A 16,453-nucleotide genomic window follows, 5' to 3' on the forward strand; every position below is an offset into this window, starting at 1 on the left:
CCAAGGGAGAGCACTGAGGGATTCACCTTTTACCTTCTACCATTAAAATGGTGTATAATTGCTGTTACCACAGTATCTCTTGCGCAGACCTGTTGACCATGTTCCTGTTGCAGTTAACAATGGAGAAAAGTTTAGAGAGTAATAATTTCTTTTTCTGTTGGGTTCTCCCTGCCAGATATTTTCCTTTCTTTGATCTGAACTTCAGTGTAAAACTAGTACATAGTAATAAGCAAAATGAGTTATTCAGATGAAAATTTTTAACTTGTATGACTGAGTAATATTTGGTTTGCTAGAAGGGACAGAAAGTCCTATAAGATAACTTAGGAAAAGAGTTACTCTGTCATTCCTTTAAAAAGAATACATCAAGAATTTTAGGCACATATATTTTAACATTGCAATTGTAGGTGTAAGGTGAAGGATTTTTGAATAAAGTGACAGCAGGAAGAATTTAACACAAGCTGCTCAGGTCAAAAATGTCTTTCGGTTCTTAAAATTACTTTTGTCTTGAGAAAATTTAGTAAAGGCACTTCTACTCTCAGTGATCATTCAGGATATGTACGGCCTATGCCACTGCCTCGTAGTCTAAACAGTGATATCTCATATTTTGGAGTTGGAGGCAAACAAGCGGTGTTCTTCGTTGGACAGTCTGCCAGAGTAAGTAAACGTCAGTCTTTGCATTATCAGATTATTATTACCCTAGTTTTAATCAGAATATTAAACTATTTTACGTCCATTTAAAATCCTATTTTGATTTTAAACAATTTCTTTCATAAACTCAGATGATAAGCAAACCTGCAGAATCTCAGGATGTTCATGAACTTGTCCTTTCTAAAGAGGATTTTGAAAAGAAGGAGAAAAACAAAGAAGCAATATATAGCGGATACATTCGAAACAGAAAGGTAAATAGCCTTAATACTTTCTCTTTTTTAATTGGAAGTCCTTCCTAGGTTAACATGATTTCACTATGTAATATACTTGTAATACTTAACTGGGATGTCTTCATCTTACTGAATCATTTGCACCCTGGTGTGTAAAAAGAAGTAATGGGAAACCTGAAGGCACTATATCATGAAGGTTTGTTTGTATGTGATTCTTCTTTTTTCTCTTTTCAGTTTAGCCTAAAGGACAGAAATGCCATATGGTTTGTTATACTAGGTTAAGAAAAAATATTTCAAAATACCTTTTAAGAACAGGAATTGTTTTGTTATGTATGAAACATGAAATAAAATGTCCATTCCTAGAAGCTGTAAGTAATAAATTAGGGAAGCAAGCTGTGCTTATGTAGAAGAACTAACCTGCATATTGGAGAAAAGTCCAGCCAAATCAACAAAACTCGGTTGTTTCACAGTTATTCACTAATTTTGTAAAGAAATGGACTACTTAAGTGAAAACTAAAATGAACAGTCCTAATGGTTTTCATGAAGAAGAAGAAAAGCTCAAGATAAAGCTGTAAGTTAAGGAGGAAAACTGAAAAGAACTGTTTTGGACATTTTTGAGCAAGAATATAAAAGGCATAGATACAGCTAAGGGTTCAGATGGGAACATAAATGGCTGCTGATTACCTGACGAGGTAATCAGACCTTGATTATGGCCCATATCTTGTGTGTTATATCTTGAGTGTTCTTTGCCTTTTGTATGGGTGAGAAAGGAATGGGAGGTAAATAAGGTTTTTACCATGGGTCAGTTCTATCAAGTCTTGAGTCGGTTTTATCAAGTCTTGCGTCAAGTGACATGTGACAAAGAATGAATTGCTAGGAATGTAAAAATTCTGTTTTTAATCTCTGTGCAATATTGTTGAGAAGGTGGAGTTACAGAAATAGAAACTGAAAATAAAAGCAGACTGTTTTTTGTAGAGGGCACAAATGGTTTGCCCCCCCCCATTTGATGTTAAAAACGGGGTGAGGGATAGAAAAGTAGAAAATAAGCTTACAGACATTAGTTGGAGAGAACTAGCTGAGATGCTTAGATATGCTACTAAAGAATTTAAGAGTGGTGCAATGAAGTACTTGAAAAATTGTGTTGATAGTATAAAATGAAAGTTAAGCTGATGCAGTTAAAAAAAAATGCAAGTGATGTTCTACTAGAGATAGAAAATAACTTGTAAATATCCAAGAGGGAAGAAATGATGTGAAGCACTGAAGTAGTAAAGTGTGGAGGTAATGGATAGACAGCTCAGGTCTAGGAAATTTTTACAAATGGTTCAAATGGTTAGGCCAGTTAGTTATATTCATGTGAAATTAAATGTGTTAATTTGTTTATTTAATGTCTTGAAAAATAGCCTGCATTGCACATAAGTGAGCAAGAGAATACTATGGCAGAAATAGGAGTTGTAATGGATTACTGCAGTGTGAGAACAATAACTGAATCTTGGAGGCACTCAGTTGGTAAAGGAAGGTACTTTTGCAAAGAAATCAAGATTCAATAAATATCAAACCTAAGACACTCTAGAACAAGGCCAAAACACTGAAGGGAAATGGCATCCCAGTCTATCAAAATCTGTTGATGGATGATAATAAGCACCTGTCTTTACTGCACTCACTTCCTTGGACTGTTCAATATTGACACAAGTAAATACTACTAGTTTAGGTGGATGCTAGGAATGTAGAGGCAAGTGCCATGGTAATTTGTCATCTGTAGCACTTGTTTAGCATCAACGTGTAGCTTCTAGGTCATTGGTCAAATCATAGAGATGAGGAATGAGCAGCTCTGGCTTTTATTACTTGCCATCTCATCACTAGCATAGAAACAGCCCCTTGCTTGGATGAAATCAGCAAGACTGTAGGTTTAAAAGAGGCTATGCTTGGGCAGTAAAAGTATTTGAAGAGTTGCAGTCTGTTTTGATGAAAATTCCCACAACTGCTTAAATTTATCCTGTTGGTTAAGGAGAGCTCTTTGATTCCCTGGGGAGAGAAAGTCTTAACACCCTTGACTAACTGTTTCACCACCTGCAGTTAAGTAGGTATAGCCTTTCACAGCTTACTGATGTGTTTCCTTTTTGCCTGCTTTCCTGCAAAATAAAGCATGAGGCTGCATTCACTACAGCTTGGAAAAGCATGTCTTCTCAGTTGTCTGCAGTTGCTATAAGATCTCAATCTTTATATTAAATGTAGCTTCTTTTCTGGATGCACCAAATGTAAAGGATTGTCTGCTGGTCCAGAATGAAGCATGACATCAACCACTGTGTTTCTATGCAGCTTAGAAACCTATCATAAGAGCAAAGTGCATGTATCCAGGAAAAGACAATCAGGACTTTTTGGAATCAGGAGTTCCTCTTTCTATGAGATTACTTGGATATTTCAACTAGAACTGAGGATTCACCTGTTCTCTTTCATAGCAAAAGCATGTTTTTTCCACTTCAATTTCTGTTACAGAAAGTAGCCTATCCATTTAAGAGCTTTTTTTTTTTTTTTTTTTTTTTACCTGGCTTGGTTTTCTTAGAAAAGACATACGTCTTGTACACATAATAGTTACATTTGATGCACAGGAACATGGATATCACACAGTGTCACATTAAACATGATTAAATGCTTTTTTAAACATGATTAAATGCATTTCTAGACTGAACACTTCAAATGCTGTGATGAAAGTGAGTTGAAAATTAACTGGATCAGGGATGTCAGATTCTCAGTTCGTTGACTTTAATTTGGACGCTTTTATTTTAAGCATTAATCCTTTGTGATACTTAGCATCATGTGTTCTGTATTATTTTCCTGTTCTGTTTTTCAATCCTTTTCAAAACTCTTGTTTATGTGCTTATTTTACTATTTGCAGCCATCTGACTCTACTCACATCACAAGTGATGATGAAAGATTTCTTCATAATCTAATATTAGAAGAAAGGGATAAAGAGAGTTTCACAGCAGTTGTCATTACAGGTGTACAACCAGACCACATGCAGTACTTGAAAAACTACTTTCATCTTTGGACAAGGCAGCTGGCGTAAGTTGTGATTTAAAAGATTTGATTTAAAAGTGGACTACTAACAAAGTCAGAATACTTCCTTTTTGTACTTAGTCATTGGCTTTATCCCTGTTAAGGCTATTGATACATATTTTGTTGATGCCACGATTAGTCTTCCTAGCTAACTGATTTTATGGAAACTAGCACAACTGAATGGAGCCCCCCATCCAAAGAAAGATGTTGACAAGCATCAGTTTCAATGTGACTTGATAACGGACACATAATTATTAGATCTAATTATTAATAACCTATTAAATTTAACAGTGTTATGATTAATATAATTAGATACATAATTATTAATAACTTGATAAGTTACTTTTCTCAAAGCTGCGCTCCTAACGTTGATATGTAGCTTTGTATTTGCAGGCGTTTTGTTTTGATTTTTTGAGTTTCTTAAAATGACAACAAAAAAGCTGCTACTTCATCCCATTTTAAGAGGGAGAACAATACATGATACTGTCCACTCAGTACCATAGTAGCATCATCAGTGGGCCTGCAGAGCCTGGAGATATGAAAATCTCTGATACCTGTGAATTGTGTGTCTCTATCTGTTAAGAATTGAAATCTGACAAACCGTAGAACTTGATTTTTCAAGCTATAATTTTATATTTGGTACCTGTAATCTAATAATAATAGATAATAGTTAATATGAGGATTAATATAAGGATTAGATAATACCATATTATATGAAACATCATTCAGTGTTGCACGTAGGAACTCGTGGTGGCTGAAACCCTTTTTAACCTCATGAAAATGTAGGGGTACATCTACACTGACAGAGAACTTAAGCCCCTCATTAGCTTCTAGGTGCTGTTCTGGTAAACACCCACACTTAGTTGTGTGTTAGTTCATTCCAGCGATCTCTTGAAGTGGAAGAACTGCCTCCATTTGAGATTAAACCCAGGTGCAATTATTCAATTATATGCCCTGTAGCTATTACAGTAAAACCAATCAGATTTACCTTCCTAGTGCTAGGCAGTCCTGCATCGCTATTTCAGCTGTAATGGCCTTTTCCCCTCTAACACCACATACCCTTCTGCCATGCCTTTTGCCACACATGCATAATACCAGTTTCATTCTGCTTTAATAGGCTACAGCAGAGCCCTAATATTGTTTTGAATGCTTTGAAGTGGAGGGAGGGGAGATAAACCCCCAAAATAATTATGTCTTAATGCCATGAGAGCACCTTTTGAAGTCTGAAAGAAATGCAGACAAAATGTTAAGCAGTTTGGGCATACCAGTGTGCTCTAAAGTCCTGAGCAATGAGACTGTGAAGAACTTCTGTCTGGGAACCAAGATTTGTCCTTGGGGTGCATTTAGTGCAGTGGATGTCAGAAGCAAAGCAATTATAAACACTTGCCGGTGCATTTAACTTCCTTCATGCATTCAGTCCCATTGACTTGTATAATCTTATTTTTCTGCAAACTACCACCCTGAGGTTTAAGGACTCAGTCTTTGAAGTTAGAAGACTTAGTTAGCTTGCTGAAAAGTTGTAGTAAATGGGGTTAAGTTCCTCAGTTTTCTCAAACTATATATTCTGTGAAAGCAATCTTATCTGACCATGTGGATTTTTCAGAGTTTCTTAGATGAGCAAAAGTGCCATTATAAAATAGGAAAATTATTTCTAATATGCAGGTCACATTCATGACTATTTATATTTGCCTATATTTGAATGTGGGATTTGTATTTTTTTGGTAAATAACTTAAGGATGGTGATTGTCTGCTAAATGCTTCCATCACTATTAGATGATCAATACTAAACTGATACCAGAAACAGTGTGGAAAGTTTTCTGGCTCTAGTTCTTTTTAATCTCCAGTGTGCAGAACAAATTACAGTATTTTATTAGCTTGCACTTTGATATAAAGAATCTGTAGTCATGTAACAGTCAGGGTTTTTTGTTTATGTATTATTTTCCAATTTGTAATCTTTCTAATTATTTTATCAAAAAATCCTATTATGATGGTGTACGAAGGAGGTAAGAGTTGAAAGGAGTGAAAAGGAGTCACTTGCTCCCATTAGTAAATCTTCTGTACCAAGTGTACGTGTTGTCATGGAGTTGGTATATAAAAATGCAATGAGTCAGTTACATTTTAATAAAAATAGAAATGTATTTGATTTTTAAAAATTATAAGGGACAGATTTTAGATTTCACTTTCTGATGTTTATGTTTAATTTAAAATGTATTTCAGACATATCTATCACTATTATATTCATGGACCAAAAGGAAATGAAACTAATGCTGTAACAAAAGACATAAGCCCCTTCAACAACATCGACATTCAGGTAAGATATTTTATACTGCAACTTATTTCATAATGTGCCTGTTTCTCTTTAATCGTGCATTTTAAGATAGGAATGTAATTTTGTTTTTTAAAAGTAATACTTTTATCATTGCAACATAGGAACTAATTCATTTTGCTGACAGTTAAAATACATGTTACGCATGCTGATTACTGCATGGTTTTTGGTCTAAGGAAAATCAACTTGTTTTGTTTTTTTCCAGATTTCAATGTTCGAAAAAGGAAAAATACCAAAGATTGTAAATCTTAGGGAGATCAAAGATGACATGCAGACGTTGTATATAAATACTGCAGCAGATAGTTTTGAGTTTAAGGCACATGCTGAAGGAGAAGCTATAGTGGAGGGCATCATCAGATATCATCCCTTCCTGTATGATAAAGAAACATACCCTGATGATCCATGTTTTCCATCAAGTGAGTGAAATGTTTTGCTGCTTTTCAGTTCTATTATAGGCAATCGTCCTACTCGAAATGTTTTAATGAAGTAGAAACTAGAACAATTTAAGTGTAAATTATTATCTAATTTGCATTGCGGCAGAACAGAAAAGTTCACATCCTTCTGGATGAACAAATCCTGTGAATAGGTAGACTGTTGTGCTAACTCATTCATGTAAACCTCATCTTTGACATAATGCCATTTGATTTCAAACTATAAACTCTTATGGAATGCTATCAGATTAAAACATTTCCACTTGCCTGACTCTTAGATCTTTGCTTCAAGAAAGCAGTGAAACACCAGCAGTTTGGTTCAAGAAATTCTAACATCAGAATATCACAGAGGACAACATGTAGTCCAAGTCCTTAATTTAAAATTTGTTTTATACAGTGTTGATGAGTTTTCAGATGCTAGAGTTTTAAAGTAATATATGTTGGTGATGTTGTTTCGGTTTTTTTGACAAAAGAAATCTTGAGTTTAATTATGATTTTATGATACTAGAAGAACTAAGAGGAGAAAGTAATATTTATTCAAATTTGATATTTTCAAATTTAGTAGATTTTATAATGTTGCTCAACCCTGGTTTAAATTTTTCCTTAGCTTTCATTTGGTTTTCTGCTTGGTATTTCTTAAATAGGAAAAAAAATCTTAGTCTTCCTATTATATATACCTAGGTTTGTGTACTGCTACTGTGCCTAACTTAATGAATACAGATAATCCGTATTTAGGCTGCTCTGGTTTTTGTTATTAAATTAGTTTTAAAAATAAATTTATTCATGGAGAATGTCTTTTTTTTTTAATCAAGAATTAAGTGATGATGATGAAGAAGACTGCTTTATAGTAGAAAAGGGTGCCAGAGGAAAAAGACCTATTTTTGATTGTTTTTGGAATGGAAGATTAATACCATACACAACTGTGGAAGAGTAAGTGGTAGTCTGTTTCTACAATGTAAACCAGGCTGTTTCTATAATGTAAACCTCTCTTTAAGAAAAAGGAATTTTAATGTCTTTTTCCTTTTGTTTTAAGTTTTGACTGGTGTGCTCCTCCAAAGAAGAGAGGATTGGCACCAATTGAATGCTACAACAGAATTTCTGGTGCATTATTTACCAATGATAAGTTTCAGGTCAGCACGAACAAACTCACTTTCATGGATCTGGAGCTGAAGCTGAAAGATAAGAATACTTTGTTCACAAGAATCTTCAATGGACAGGTAATAATTTTATTCTGTTAAGTATTTCTTCTTGAAAAAAATTAATGGATATGATATAGACACCTTTACTTACCGGTCATTTGTTCATGTCACTGAATATTGCCTGGTTGCTGAAGAACTTTCATCTTGGGCAGGACTTTGTAGCAGACGTTTCTCTCACTTTTAGTGAGTAGTAAAGCTGACTCTTGAAATCTGAAAAAATAAGATTTAGTCTTTTTCCTTTTGTTTTCTTAAACAATGATTTTTTCTAGTTCTTACATGACAGTTCTTCTGGAAGGCCTTTTCATAGAGAAGTATGGGTGCTGGGGGAAACACTTTCTCTGGCTTTAAGTATAGCTTCACTAGAATTTTGTGATGTTTCCAAGCTGAAGAATCCTTTTTTTTTTTTTTTTTTTTTGTTAGTATAATACCACTGTACTCTTACAATTGTTCATACTTCTGAATTCAGATTTAAATTTTGTAATACATTAATAATATGTATTTATTTTGTAATCTTTTATAGGAGCAGCGAATGAAAATTGACAGAGAGTTTGCTTTGTGGCTCAAAGACTGTCATGAAAAATATGACAAACAGATAAAGTTCACAGTCTTTAAAGGAATAACTACACGTACTGATTTGCCATCCAAAAGAATGCAGAGCCCTTGGACAGTGTATGCTGCGATAGAGTGGGATGGGAAAACATACAAAACTGGACAGCTGGTAAGTTAGTTGCTCACTGATGTTGGGGTTTTGTTTGTTTTGTAACAGAGTATGTGAACTCTATAAAAGGAAAATGCAAATCTGATGCAGGAGTAATTTATTGGTGTTAATTGTTGTCTTCTGTTTACAGGTGAAAACTATTAAGACCCTTCCAATATTTTATGGAAGTATTGAGAAATTTTTTTTGTATGGAGACCATGATGGGGATATATTTGCCACTGGAGGAGAGGTTCAAATTGCTTTGGTAAGACAAACATGGAAAGGATTCGTGCACCTGCTATGCCTGAGGAATCTAAACATAATCCTGGGTTAGACTTGCTTAAACGACTTTTAAATAACTAGAAAATTATGGTATTCTTTTGAGATTCAGCAATCTAGAAATAAACTACTCAGTTACATTAAAACTAATGTAACTATCTTAAAACTGTTGTTCACAAATAAATCTGATTTATTTACATTTGCATATAAAATAGTGTCACATTCGGTACTAGTACTATGCTGTGTGTCCATTCTTAACCCTTGTGATTTCAGCAATTTTTAGAAGTGTCTCTTGTGGTGTCATCAGGTAGTACTTGTTAGCATATTGCATTATGTCTAATCCAACTTGTCTAGTCCCTTGATAGAGAGCTATTTCTTCTCTGATGTATTATAATCCGACTGTTTATAACTGCACTCAGGTTTGGGTTTGTGGTTTTTTTTCAGGAACCTCAGGCATTGTATGCTGAAATGAAAACTATTCCAATCTCAAAACTTGACAGAACAGTGTCTGATAAAGCTGTTAAAAAATACATAGAGGATGAAATGGCAAGGTAAGCTATAAGTCATTGTTTACCTATAGAGTTCCTAACAGTTTTAGTATTACTTCAGAAACAAAAAAAAAAAGGAACTCTAAACCAAGTAGTAGTTTGGGTCCCACACACACGTGCCCTTCCCCTACCCTCCACACCCAAAAAAAGTAACTTCATGTACATTCTACTAAATCTACTAAAATTGCCCTGTTTTTTTTAAACTCACAGAAATACTGTTCATGCTTTTTTTTCACTAGGCTTCCTGACAAATTATCAGTAACATGGCCTGAAGGAGATGAGTTATTACCAAATGAAACAAGATTTGCTGGTACTCCAATAGGTATGTTTTCTTTTTTTCCTTCCAAATACTAAAAAGTGAAATGTCAATTTAAAAATAAATTATGTTTTTTTTTAAAAGAAAACACCCCAAGCATACAGGAATATCCAATCACTTATAATACACAGCATATTTCAAAAGTCCATCATTTTTCCTTTTAAATACAGGAGCGTTAAGAATAGAAATTTTGAATAAAAAAGGAGAAGCAATGCAAAAACTACCAGGTACAAGCCACGGAGGTTCAAAGAAACTTCTTGTTGAACTCAAGGTTATTTTACATTGTAAGTATTTCAGTATATTTAACAGAGTCTTTATAATTTTAAAAATGCATAATGGGTAATGTATTTCTTTCTTACATATATATGTATGTATGTATAAAATACATTTTAGAACTTGCTATATAGTTGGATATAGCTGATAAAATTAAGAACAATAACCCATCGGAATATTTAGTACTGCAACGCCACATTTCATGAAATGATGGCTGCTTCAATCGCAAATGTTTAATGTCTTAATGCTACATTATGATTGTACCTTCTGTCACATGTAAGGAGGGCCTATCAATTTCAGGCCATCCATTAATATGCATAAGAACATGATTAAAATGGATATGTTTCTTTAATATAGCTATTCATGTGAGCTGCCTAAAAGTAGGGACCAGGTACGTTTAATATCTAATGTAAAGACACTTCAGAATTTTAAAAAATCAAGTTTCTTGTGAGTTACTGTTTTGTGGTTTCCATTTTATGGGAGTCTCACTTGATATTCTTACATTGCATTTGTTGAAGAATTACATTCTGTCTGAGGCAGCTGAAATTACACAGTTGTGTGTTGGAACACAGAATTAGAACACTACATGCTCTGAAAACTCCAGTCTTGCATATGTCAAATACATCTGAAATTTGTAGAAACTTAAGATCTTGTTTATTATTTTCCATATACAATAGGAAAATCCAATTCCTTTATCTGATGAGAGTTGTAAAAATACCTTTCTGAAGCACTGAGTTTACTGTAGTGAATACACGTCAAAAGAAATCAAATGAAAGTATCTTAGCTTCAGTTAGTATAAAAGTCGTAAGACTACACGTGGTATTTTAATGGCACTTCTAATGGGACTGTCTGCTGTGCCTGTCCAGTGTGCTGGGACATAAAGAAGTTGGAATTGAAAAAAAACATGTTCACATAATACAGATTATTAGATTGTATTTGCCAACAGCCTGGGGGACAGATCAGTGTTCTGCAACCTTAACTAAGGTAGACCATCCTGACTTCAGGATGTATAAACTTGAAAGAGGCATGGTGTTTCTGTTGTTGCTAGGAGCAATAAAAAAAAAATTGCCCTTTGCCTTTGATCAGTGAAATCATTACACCTTTCGTGTCTCCTGACCACTTTGATTCATTGACAGAAATTTGTACTTACAACTGTTTTTACTGCTTTTTGTCTTAAATTTTGTCTCCAGTCAATTGAGGAATCACCAGTGTAATCCCCCTGTTGTTCACCAGAACAATGAATACGTCCTGTAAATGACAGTTTGGGCATGGCATATTCTTATATCGTAAAGCTCACACCTGTATCAAGGCCAACAGCAAATATCTTAAAGTACAAGAAACTTCTCCTCTTTTCTGAAGAGTGGAATACCTGGCAAAATACTCTGTGGACTGCCAAGAGTTAAACTATGAGAAACTTTATCTGGCCTGTTACTGGGGAGCCTTATACAAAGTTCAACTCAAAACTAGAATTTGAATTAGGGTTGAGAGAATGATAAAACTGTGAGGGGTCCATTAAGGGTAAAAGGAGCTGCTAAAGGAAGGGATGGGGTATCAGGAGAGCTAGAATGTGAGAAACGTCTTGTCTGGGCAGTGGAAGGAGCGCCTCGCTCAGGCTTTGGCCAGGGGAAGCAAGAGCTGGAAAGACAGCTGGAATATTTATCTGGACCATGATGGGGTTGGGCTTGTAAGGTTTGGCAAAAAAATAAGATTGGGGTTATGGATTAGAGCTGAGAGAGAAAGCTGAAGGGTGTAGTTGGATCAGGGGGCTACCAAATGAAAGAGTAGGATAAAGTGTCTGCCAAAGGGAGGCACAGACTGCCAGAACAGGGCTGTGAGGATTTTGCGGGAGTTGCTGGTTTCAATGTGTTGGGTGTTTTCCTGGTTGTTTCTCTAAGGCTCACAGTAAAATTTCAGGTTAAGGTTGATGCAAGGGGGCTGTCAGGAAAGCTGGGTTCTGGGAATTTTTTTTTTTCCCAGAGTCATGCCTGGGTGGTTCTTGTCTAAGGTGAGGCTGAGAAATAAGCATTTCTGTCTTAGAAGATTATTTTTTAATCACTCCTGTTTACTCACTTAAGTTGCGAGTACCTCTATTAACATACTTGAAGCAGACAATCTGTGGCAATAGTGAGGCATCTCTACAGGTTTTTGAGCTCTTCAGCAAACTCTTTTCATCACTGAAGTATTTGTTTTAGAACTTAGTTGACTATTCTGACCAAACAATTACCTTGCCACATCCCTCCTGTAAACCACAATGGGAGATGCTGTTCAGATGAGTGTCTTTCACACATGCACCGTTGAATTCTCAGTTCTGGAAAGCTATGGCTATTGGCTATTAATGTGTCATTTGAAACAAAATCATGGATGTTTTTGCTCTGTCTGTGTACCCTCCATGGATTTATATTATACCATAGCAGGGACATTTAGTTATCTGTTGTTTTCAGAATATTATACATGGAAACCTTGTTCGTTTTGAGAAGCAACCATTGGTGCCATAGTAATTCTGTGAATAAAAGGTACCTTTTATCTCTAGAAGAATATTTGTTTCCAAAAGGTTTCAAACAGTAGTGAAAAAAATAAATAAATAAATGCAACAATGAATGAGAATTCTTTTCTGTTTCTGCTTGAGGAGAAACAACTACAGTTTAATAATTTAGCCTCAGGTTTGTATTTTTTCCAATACCCTTACAGCATCTATAAAAACTTAGTTTCCTGTGCTATTTGCAGTACACAGTTTGCACCAAGTGCAGCCTTCAATATTGCAGTGATTGTAGGGATACTGGTAATATTAATAAATATGTTTCTGTGGAAGTGCAAGAAAAGAACATGGTGGTTAGGAAGTCCTAATGGTGCTTTCTAGCAAAACAACAGAGGAGAGTTAGTTAATCACTACTAATACAAAGTATTTGAAGGTCTTTTCCTCTACTACAGGAAATACTGGAGAAATTCCCAAGAAAGTTCTAAATCTTTGCATGTGGCTCCACTGAAATAATTTAGTCTGTTGTTCAAATAAAACTTCAGGATGTTTTTTCATCACAGAGACCACAACATTGGGCATACCTGATAACTTTCTTGCACAGAACTGCTCTTGGGATTGTCTCCTCTTTCAGAAGAGAACATCAGAACTCTGGCTTTTAAAGGCAGGGCTGTTATGTTTTCTTGTTTGTTCTCTTCCAACATCCTATTTGTTTTATTGTCATCTTTTGTGTATCACCATGCACAGAAGTATTAGACATTCTTCGCTTCCTATAGATAAATTTCCACCTTAGATTATCTATATTGGGGCAATATAAGAAAAAAGGTGTGCATCTTGCATTATACAGACTTGCAGTTTAACTTGGTGGCAGTTGACACTGGTAGTTAATAATAGTGAGAAAACAACTTCTCATGTGAGCATGTTTTTCCTATTGCAAAGGTGGACACACACACACACACACACACACACCCCGATTTAGAAAATTTTATAAGTTCTTGCTACAAAACTCCATCAAAATTTATTTTAATAACCCAATATTCCAGAATTACACATTCAAAAAGATACACCAATGAAATTGTACAACTGTTACTTTATTTTACATGGGTAATTTGGTGCAAGAATAAGGCCTGAAACAGGTGTACTTAGCTATAGAACAATGTATATTTGTACTGCAGTGTTTTTTTATGTATATAGTCGTATTACAGTCACATTCTGGATTTATTCTAAATTATATTTAAAATACTACATTAATGTCTCTTGGAGTTTCAAACAATAAATCTTATTCCTGTATTTATCTTAGGTTACAGAAAGTCACTAAAAAATTTCCTCAAAGTTTCAGCGTGTTCTATTCTTGGATATGTTAATGCTGCAGAAGTGTTTATAAAGACAGATACAATAATTTAGAGCAAAAAAGGAATGTTCTTTTTTCCCCAATTATACCTTCAGTCAGCTGCGTATTTTAAACCATTGCTCCCATTTAAGCTAACTTGTTATTGTCATTTGTCAAGTTGCCTAATTGCCAATGTGGAGTGCACAGCCTACAAGTGCTCAGACTTAACAGGGGACATATAACAAAAGAGCTAATAAAATTCAACTTAACAAACATGCTGCTTTCAATTTAATGTGTTTGGGGCTAGCAATTTTTAATTAAAATGGGATAAGGTAGGGAATTTTATATATATATATATATTTTTAGCCATGATCAACATGATTGATTGTGAAGCTGAGTTATGTTTATTAGATTTAGAAGTGATAATAGTACTTAATAACAAGTGATAGTCATACTTGAAAAAAATCAACAATTTATGGTGTTAAATCTAAATACATGTAGCTAATTATTTGTTTTGCAGCACCTACTGGGAATAAAGAAGTAATTTCCCATATCAGTCAGCATGGAGGCAAATGGCCATACTGGTTTAAGAAAATGGGTAAGTTCACATATGCAGTATTTTCAGTTTATTTATAATTTTACTTCTTTTTTTTTTCTGATTGTATTTGTGTTTCTATTTAGAAAATCTTCAGAAGCTTGGGAACTATACCTTGAAACTGCAAGTAGTATTGAATGAAAGTAATGCAGACACTTACGCAGGAAGGCCTCTACCATCTAAAGTATTTAAATTTACTATCGTAGGTAAGAATTCCAGTCATGCCAGTTTTCTTCTACTTCTAGTATTTGTTTGATTCATTGCATAACAAAGTTATTAATGTTTTAGTTGAGAGGTAATTTTCAGCACTGAAAAGGTAGCATTTGCATTTCAAATATGAAGTATTTTCACAAAAAAGTATTTTTTTGCCTAGTAGGTTTTTATCTCGCTTGTAATGTTTTGGCTTTGCTATACATTCAGTTTTACAAAAGAAGTGTTGTTGGAATGAAAAGCTTTTCTCTGATGTGAACTTTCCTAAATGTACTTAAGAAAAAAAAACTTAACTAGAACCACCCTTTCTCCTTCTGTGATTGGCATACTTTCATAAAACTAGTATTTGTTAGGCCAGTTTTCATGCATAAACCACAGAAAGTAATTCAAAAACAGGTTATGCATGTAAAATATGCATGTTGAGATTGAAGTTTGGGGTTTTTTTAATTAAAAGACTAATCTTGTGCAAAACTAAACTCATATTCAATTATAATGGATGTGTGTCTTTGGATTAATCATCATAAAATACTTACTGGAATACCAGAATAGAAATAATACTGTTAAATATGTCTGATGTTACTCTTTGTTGCCATACATTCTGGTATGTATGTATGTGGCCTAAAATAGTATGTGACTGGTCATACCTTCCCCAGAAAATTAATAGATTCTGATTTTAATGACACTGTTGAAGACTGTAACACGTACAGTGTATGGTTAACATCACATTTCTGGTACAGCCTTGCTGGTCCTGTTTCTCTAGTCCTCTTAAGATACTAATTTTATTTCCTAATTTATTTGTGTGCATTTATCTGTTAGTGGCTGGTTAGTTTTTGTTTATAAGCCCTTCTTGATGGCTATAAACTCTTCAGAAGCGTTAGGCAAGGAGGGAGAGGCGGTGGAGTAGCCCTGTATGTTAGGGAGTGTTTTTACTGTCTAGAGCTTGATGATGGTGACAATAGGGTTGAGTGTTTATGGTTAAGCATCAGCGGAAGGAAGGCCAGCAAGGCAGATATGGTAGGAGTCTGTTGTAGACCACCCAACCAGGATGAAGAGGCAGATGAAATACTCTATAAGCAGCTGGGACAAGTCTCAAAATCACTAGCCCTTGTTCTTGTGGGGGACTTCAACTTACTAGATGTCCACTGGAAATACAATACAGCGAGGAGGAAACATTCCAGGAGGTTCCTGGAGTGTGTGGAAGATACCTTCCTGACAGAACTGATGGCTGAGCCAAGTAGGGGAAGGTGAACCACTGGACCTGTTTGTGAGCAGAGAAGGACTTGCGGGTGATGTGACAGTTGGAGGCCATCTTGGGCATAGCAGTCATGAGATGACAGAGTTTTTGATTGACGAAGAAGTAAGAAGTGGGATCAGCAGAACCACCACCTTGGACTTTGAAGGGCCAGCTGTGGCCTGTTTAGGAGCCTGGTTGACAGAGTCCCTTGGGGGGGATGACTCTGAAGGGCAAAGGGGTCCAGGAAGTCTGGACATTCTTCCACAAGGAAATCTTACAGGTGCAGGAACAGGCCATCCCCATGTGCTGAAAGACAAGCTGGCAGGGAGGAAGACTGGCCTGGCTGAACGGAGAGTTTCGGCTGGAACTCGGGTACAAAAGGAGAGTTTACCACCTTTGGAAGAAGGGACAGGCAACTCAGAAGGACTATCAAGGGTGTCGTGAGGTTATGCAGGGAGAAAACTAGAAGGGCCAAAGCCCAGCTAGAACTTAATCTGGCTACTGCTGTAAAAGACAATTAAAAATGTTTCTATAAATATATCGGCAGCAAAAAGCAGGCTAAGGAGAATCTCCATCCTTTATGGGATGCTGGGAGGAAGCGTAGTAACAA

At 35.3% G+C, this 16,453-nt stretch overlaps 1 protein-coding gene across 4 annotated transcripts in view; it reads left to right on the forward strand.

The window, feature by feature from the left end:
• The window catches only part of SMCHD1 (structural maintenance of chromosomes flexible hinge domain containing 1), a 91,018-nt gene that overhangs the window by 23,204 nt on the left and 51,361 nt on the right, over nt 1-16,453 (forward strand). For all 4 annotated transcript variants that reach the window (XM_055704136.1, XM_055704135.1, XM_014279348.3 and 1 more), the window contains exons 6-19: nt 540-654; nt 780-899; nt 3,772-3,938; nt 6,150-6,243; nt 6,464-6,674; nt 7,502-7,619; nt 7,723-7,906; nt 8,409-8,606; nt 8,737-8,850; nt 9,309-9,415; nt 9,652-9,734; nt 9,899-10,012; nt 14,325-14,402; nt 14,486-14,605. In XM_055704136.1, the coding sequence (XP_055560111.1) occupies nt 540-654; nt 780-899; nt 3,772-3,938; nt 6,150-6,243; nt 6,464-6,674; nt 7,502-7,619; nt 7,723-7,906; nt 8,409-8,606; nt 8,737-8,850; nt 9,309-9,415; nt 9,652-9,734; nt 9,899-10,012; nt 14,325-14,402; nt 14,486-14,605 (1,823 nt within the window). The remainder of the gene's footprint in view (nt 1-539; nt 655-779; nt 900-3,771; nt 3,939-6,149; nt 6,244-6,463; nt 6,675-7,501; nt 7,620-7,722; nt 7,907-8,408; nt 8,607-8,736; nt 8,851-9,308; nt 9,416-9,651; nt 9,735-9,898; nt 10,013-14,324; nt 14,403-14,485; nt 14,606-16,453) is intronic.

The sequence above is a fragment of the Falco cherrug genome, chromosome 3 (assembly GCF_023634085.1).
Source record: "Falco cherrug isolate bFalChe1 chromosome 3, bFalChe1.pri, whole genome shotgun sequence".
Taxonomy (NCBI): domain Eukaryota; kingdom Metazoa; phylum Chordata; class Aves; order Falconiformes; family Falconidae; genus Falco; species Falco cherrug.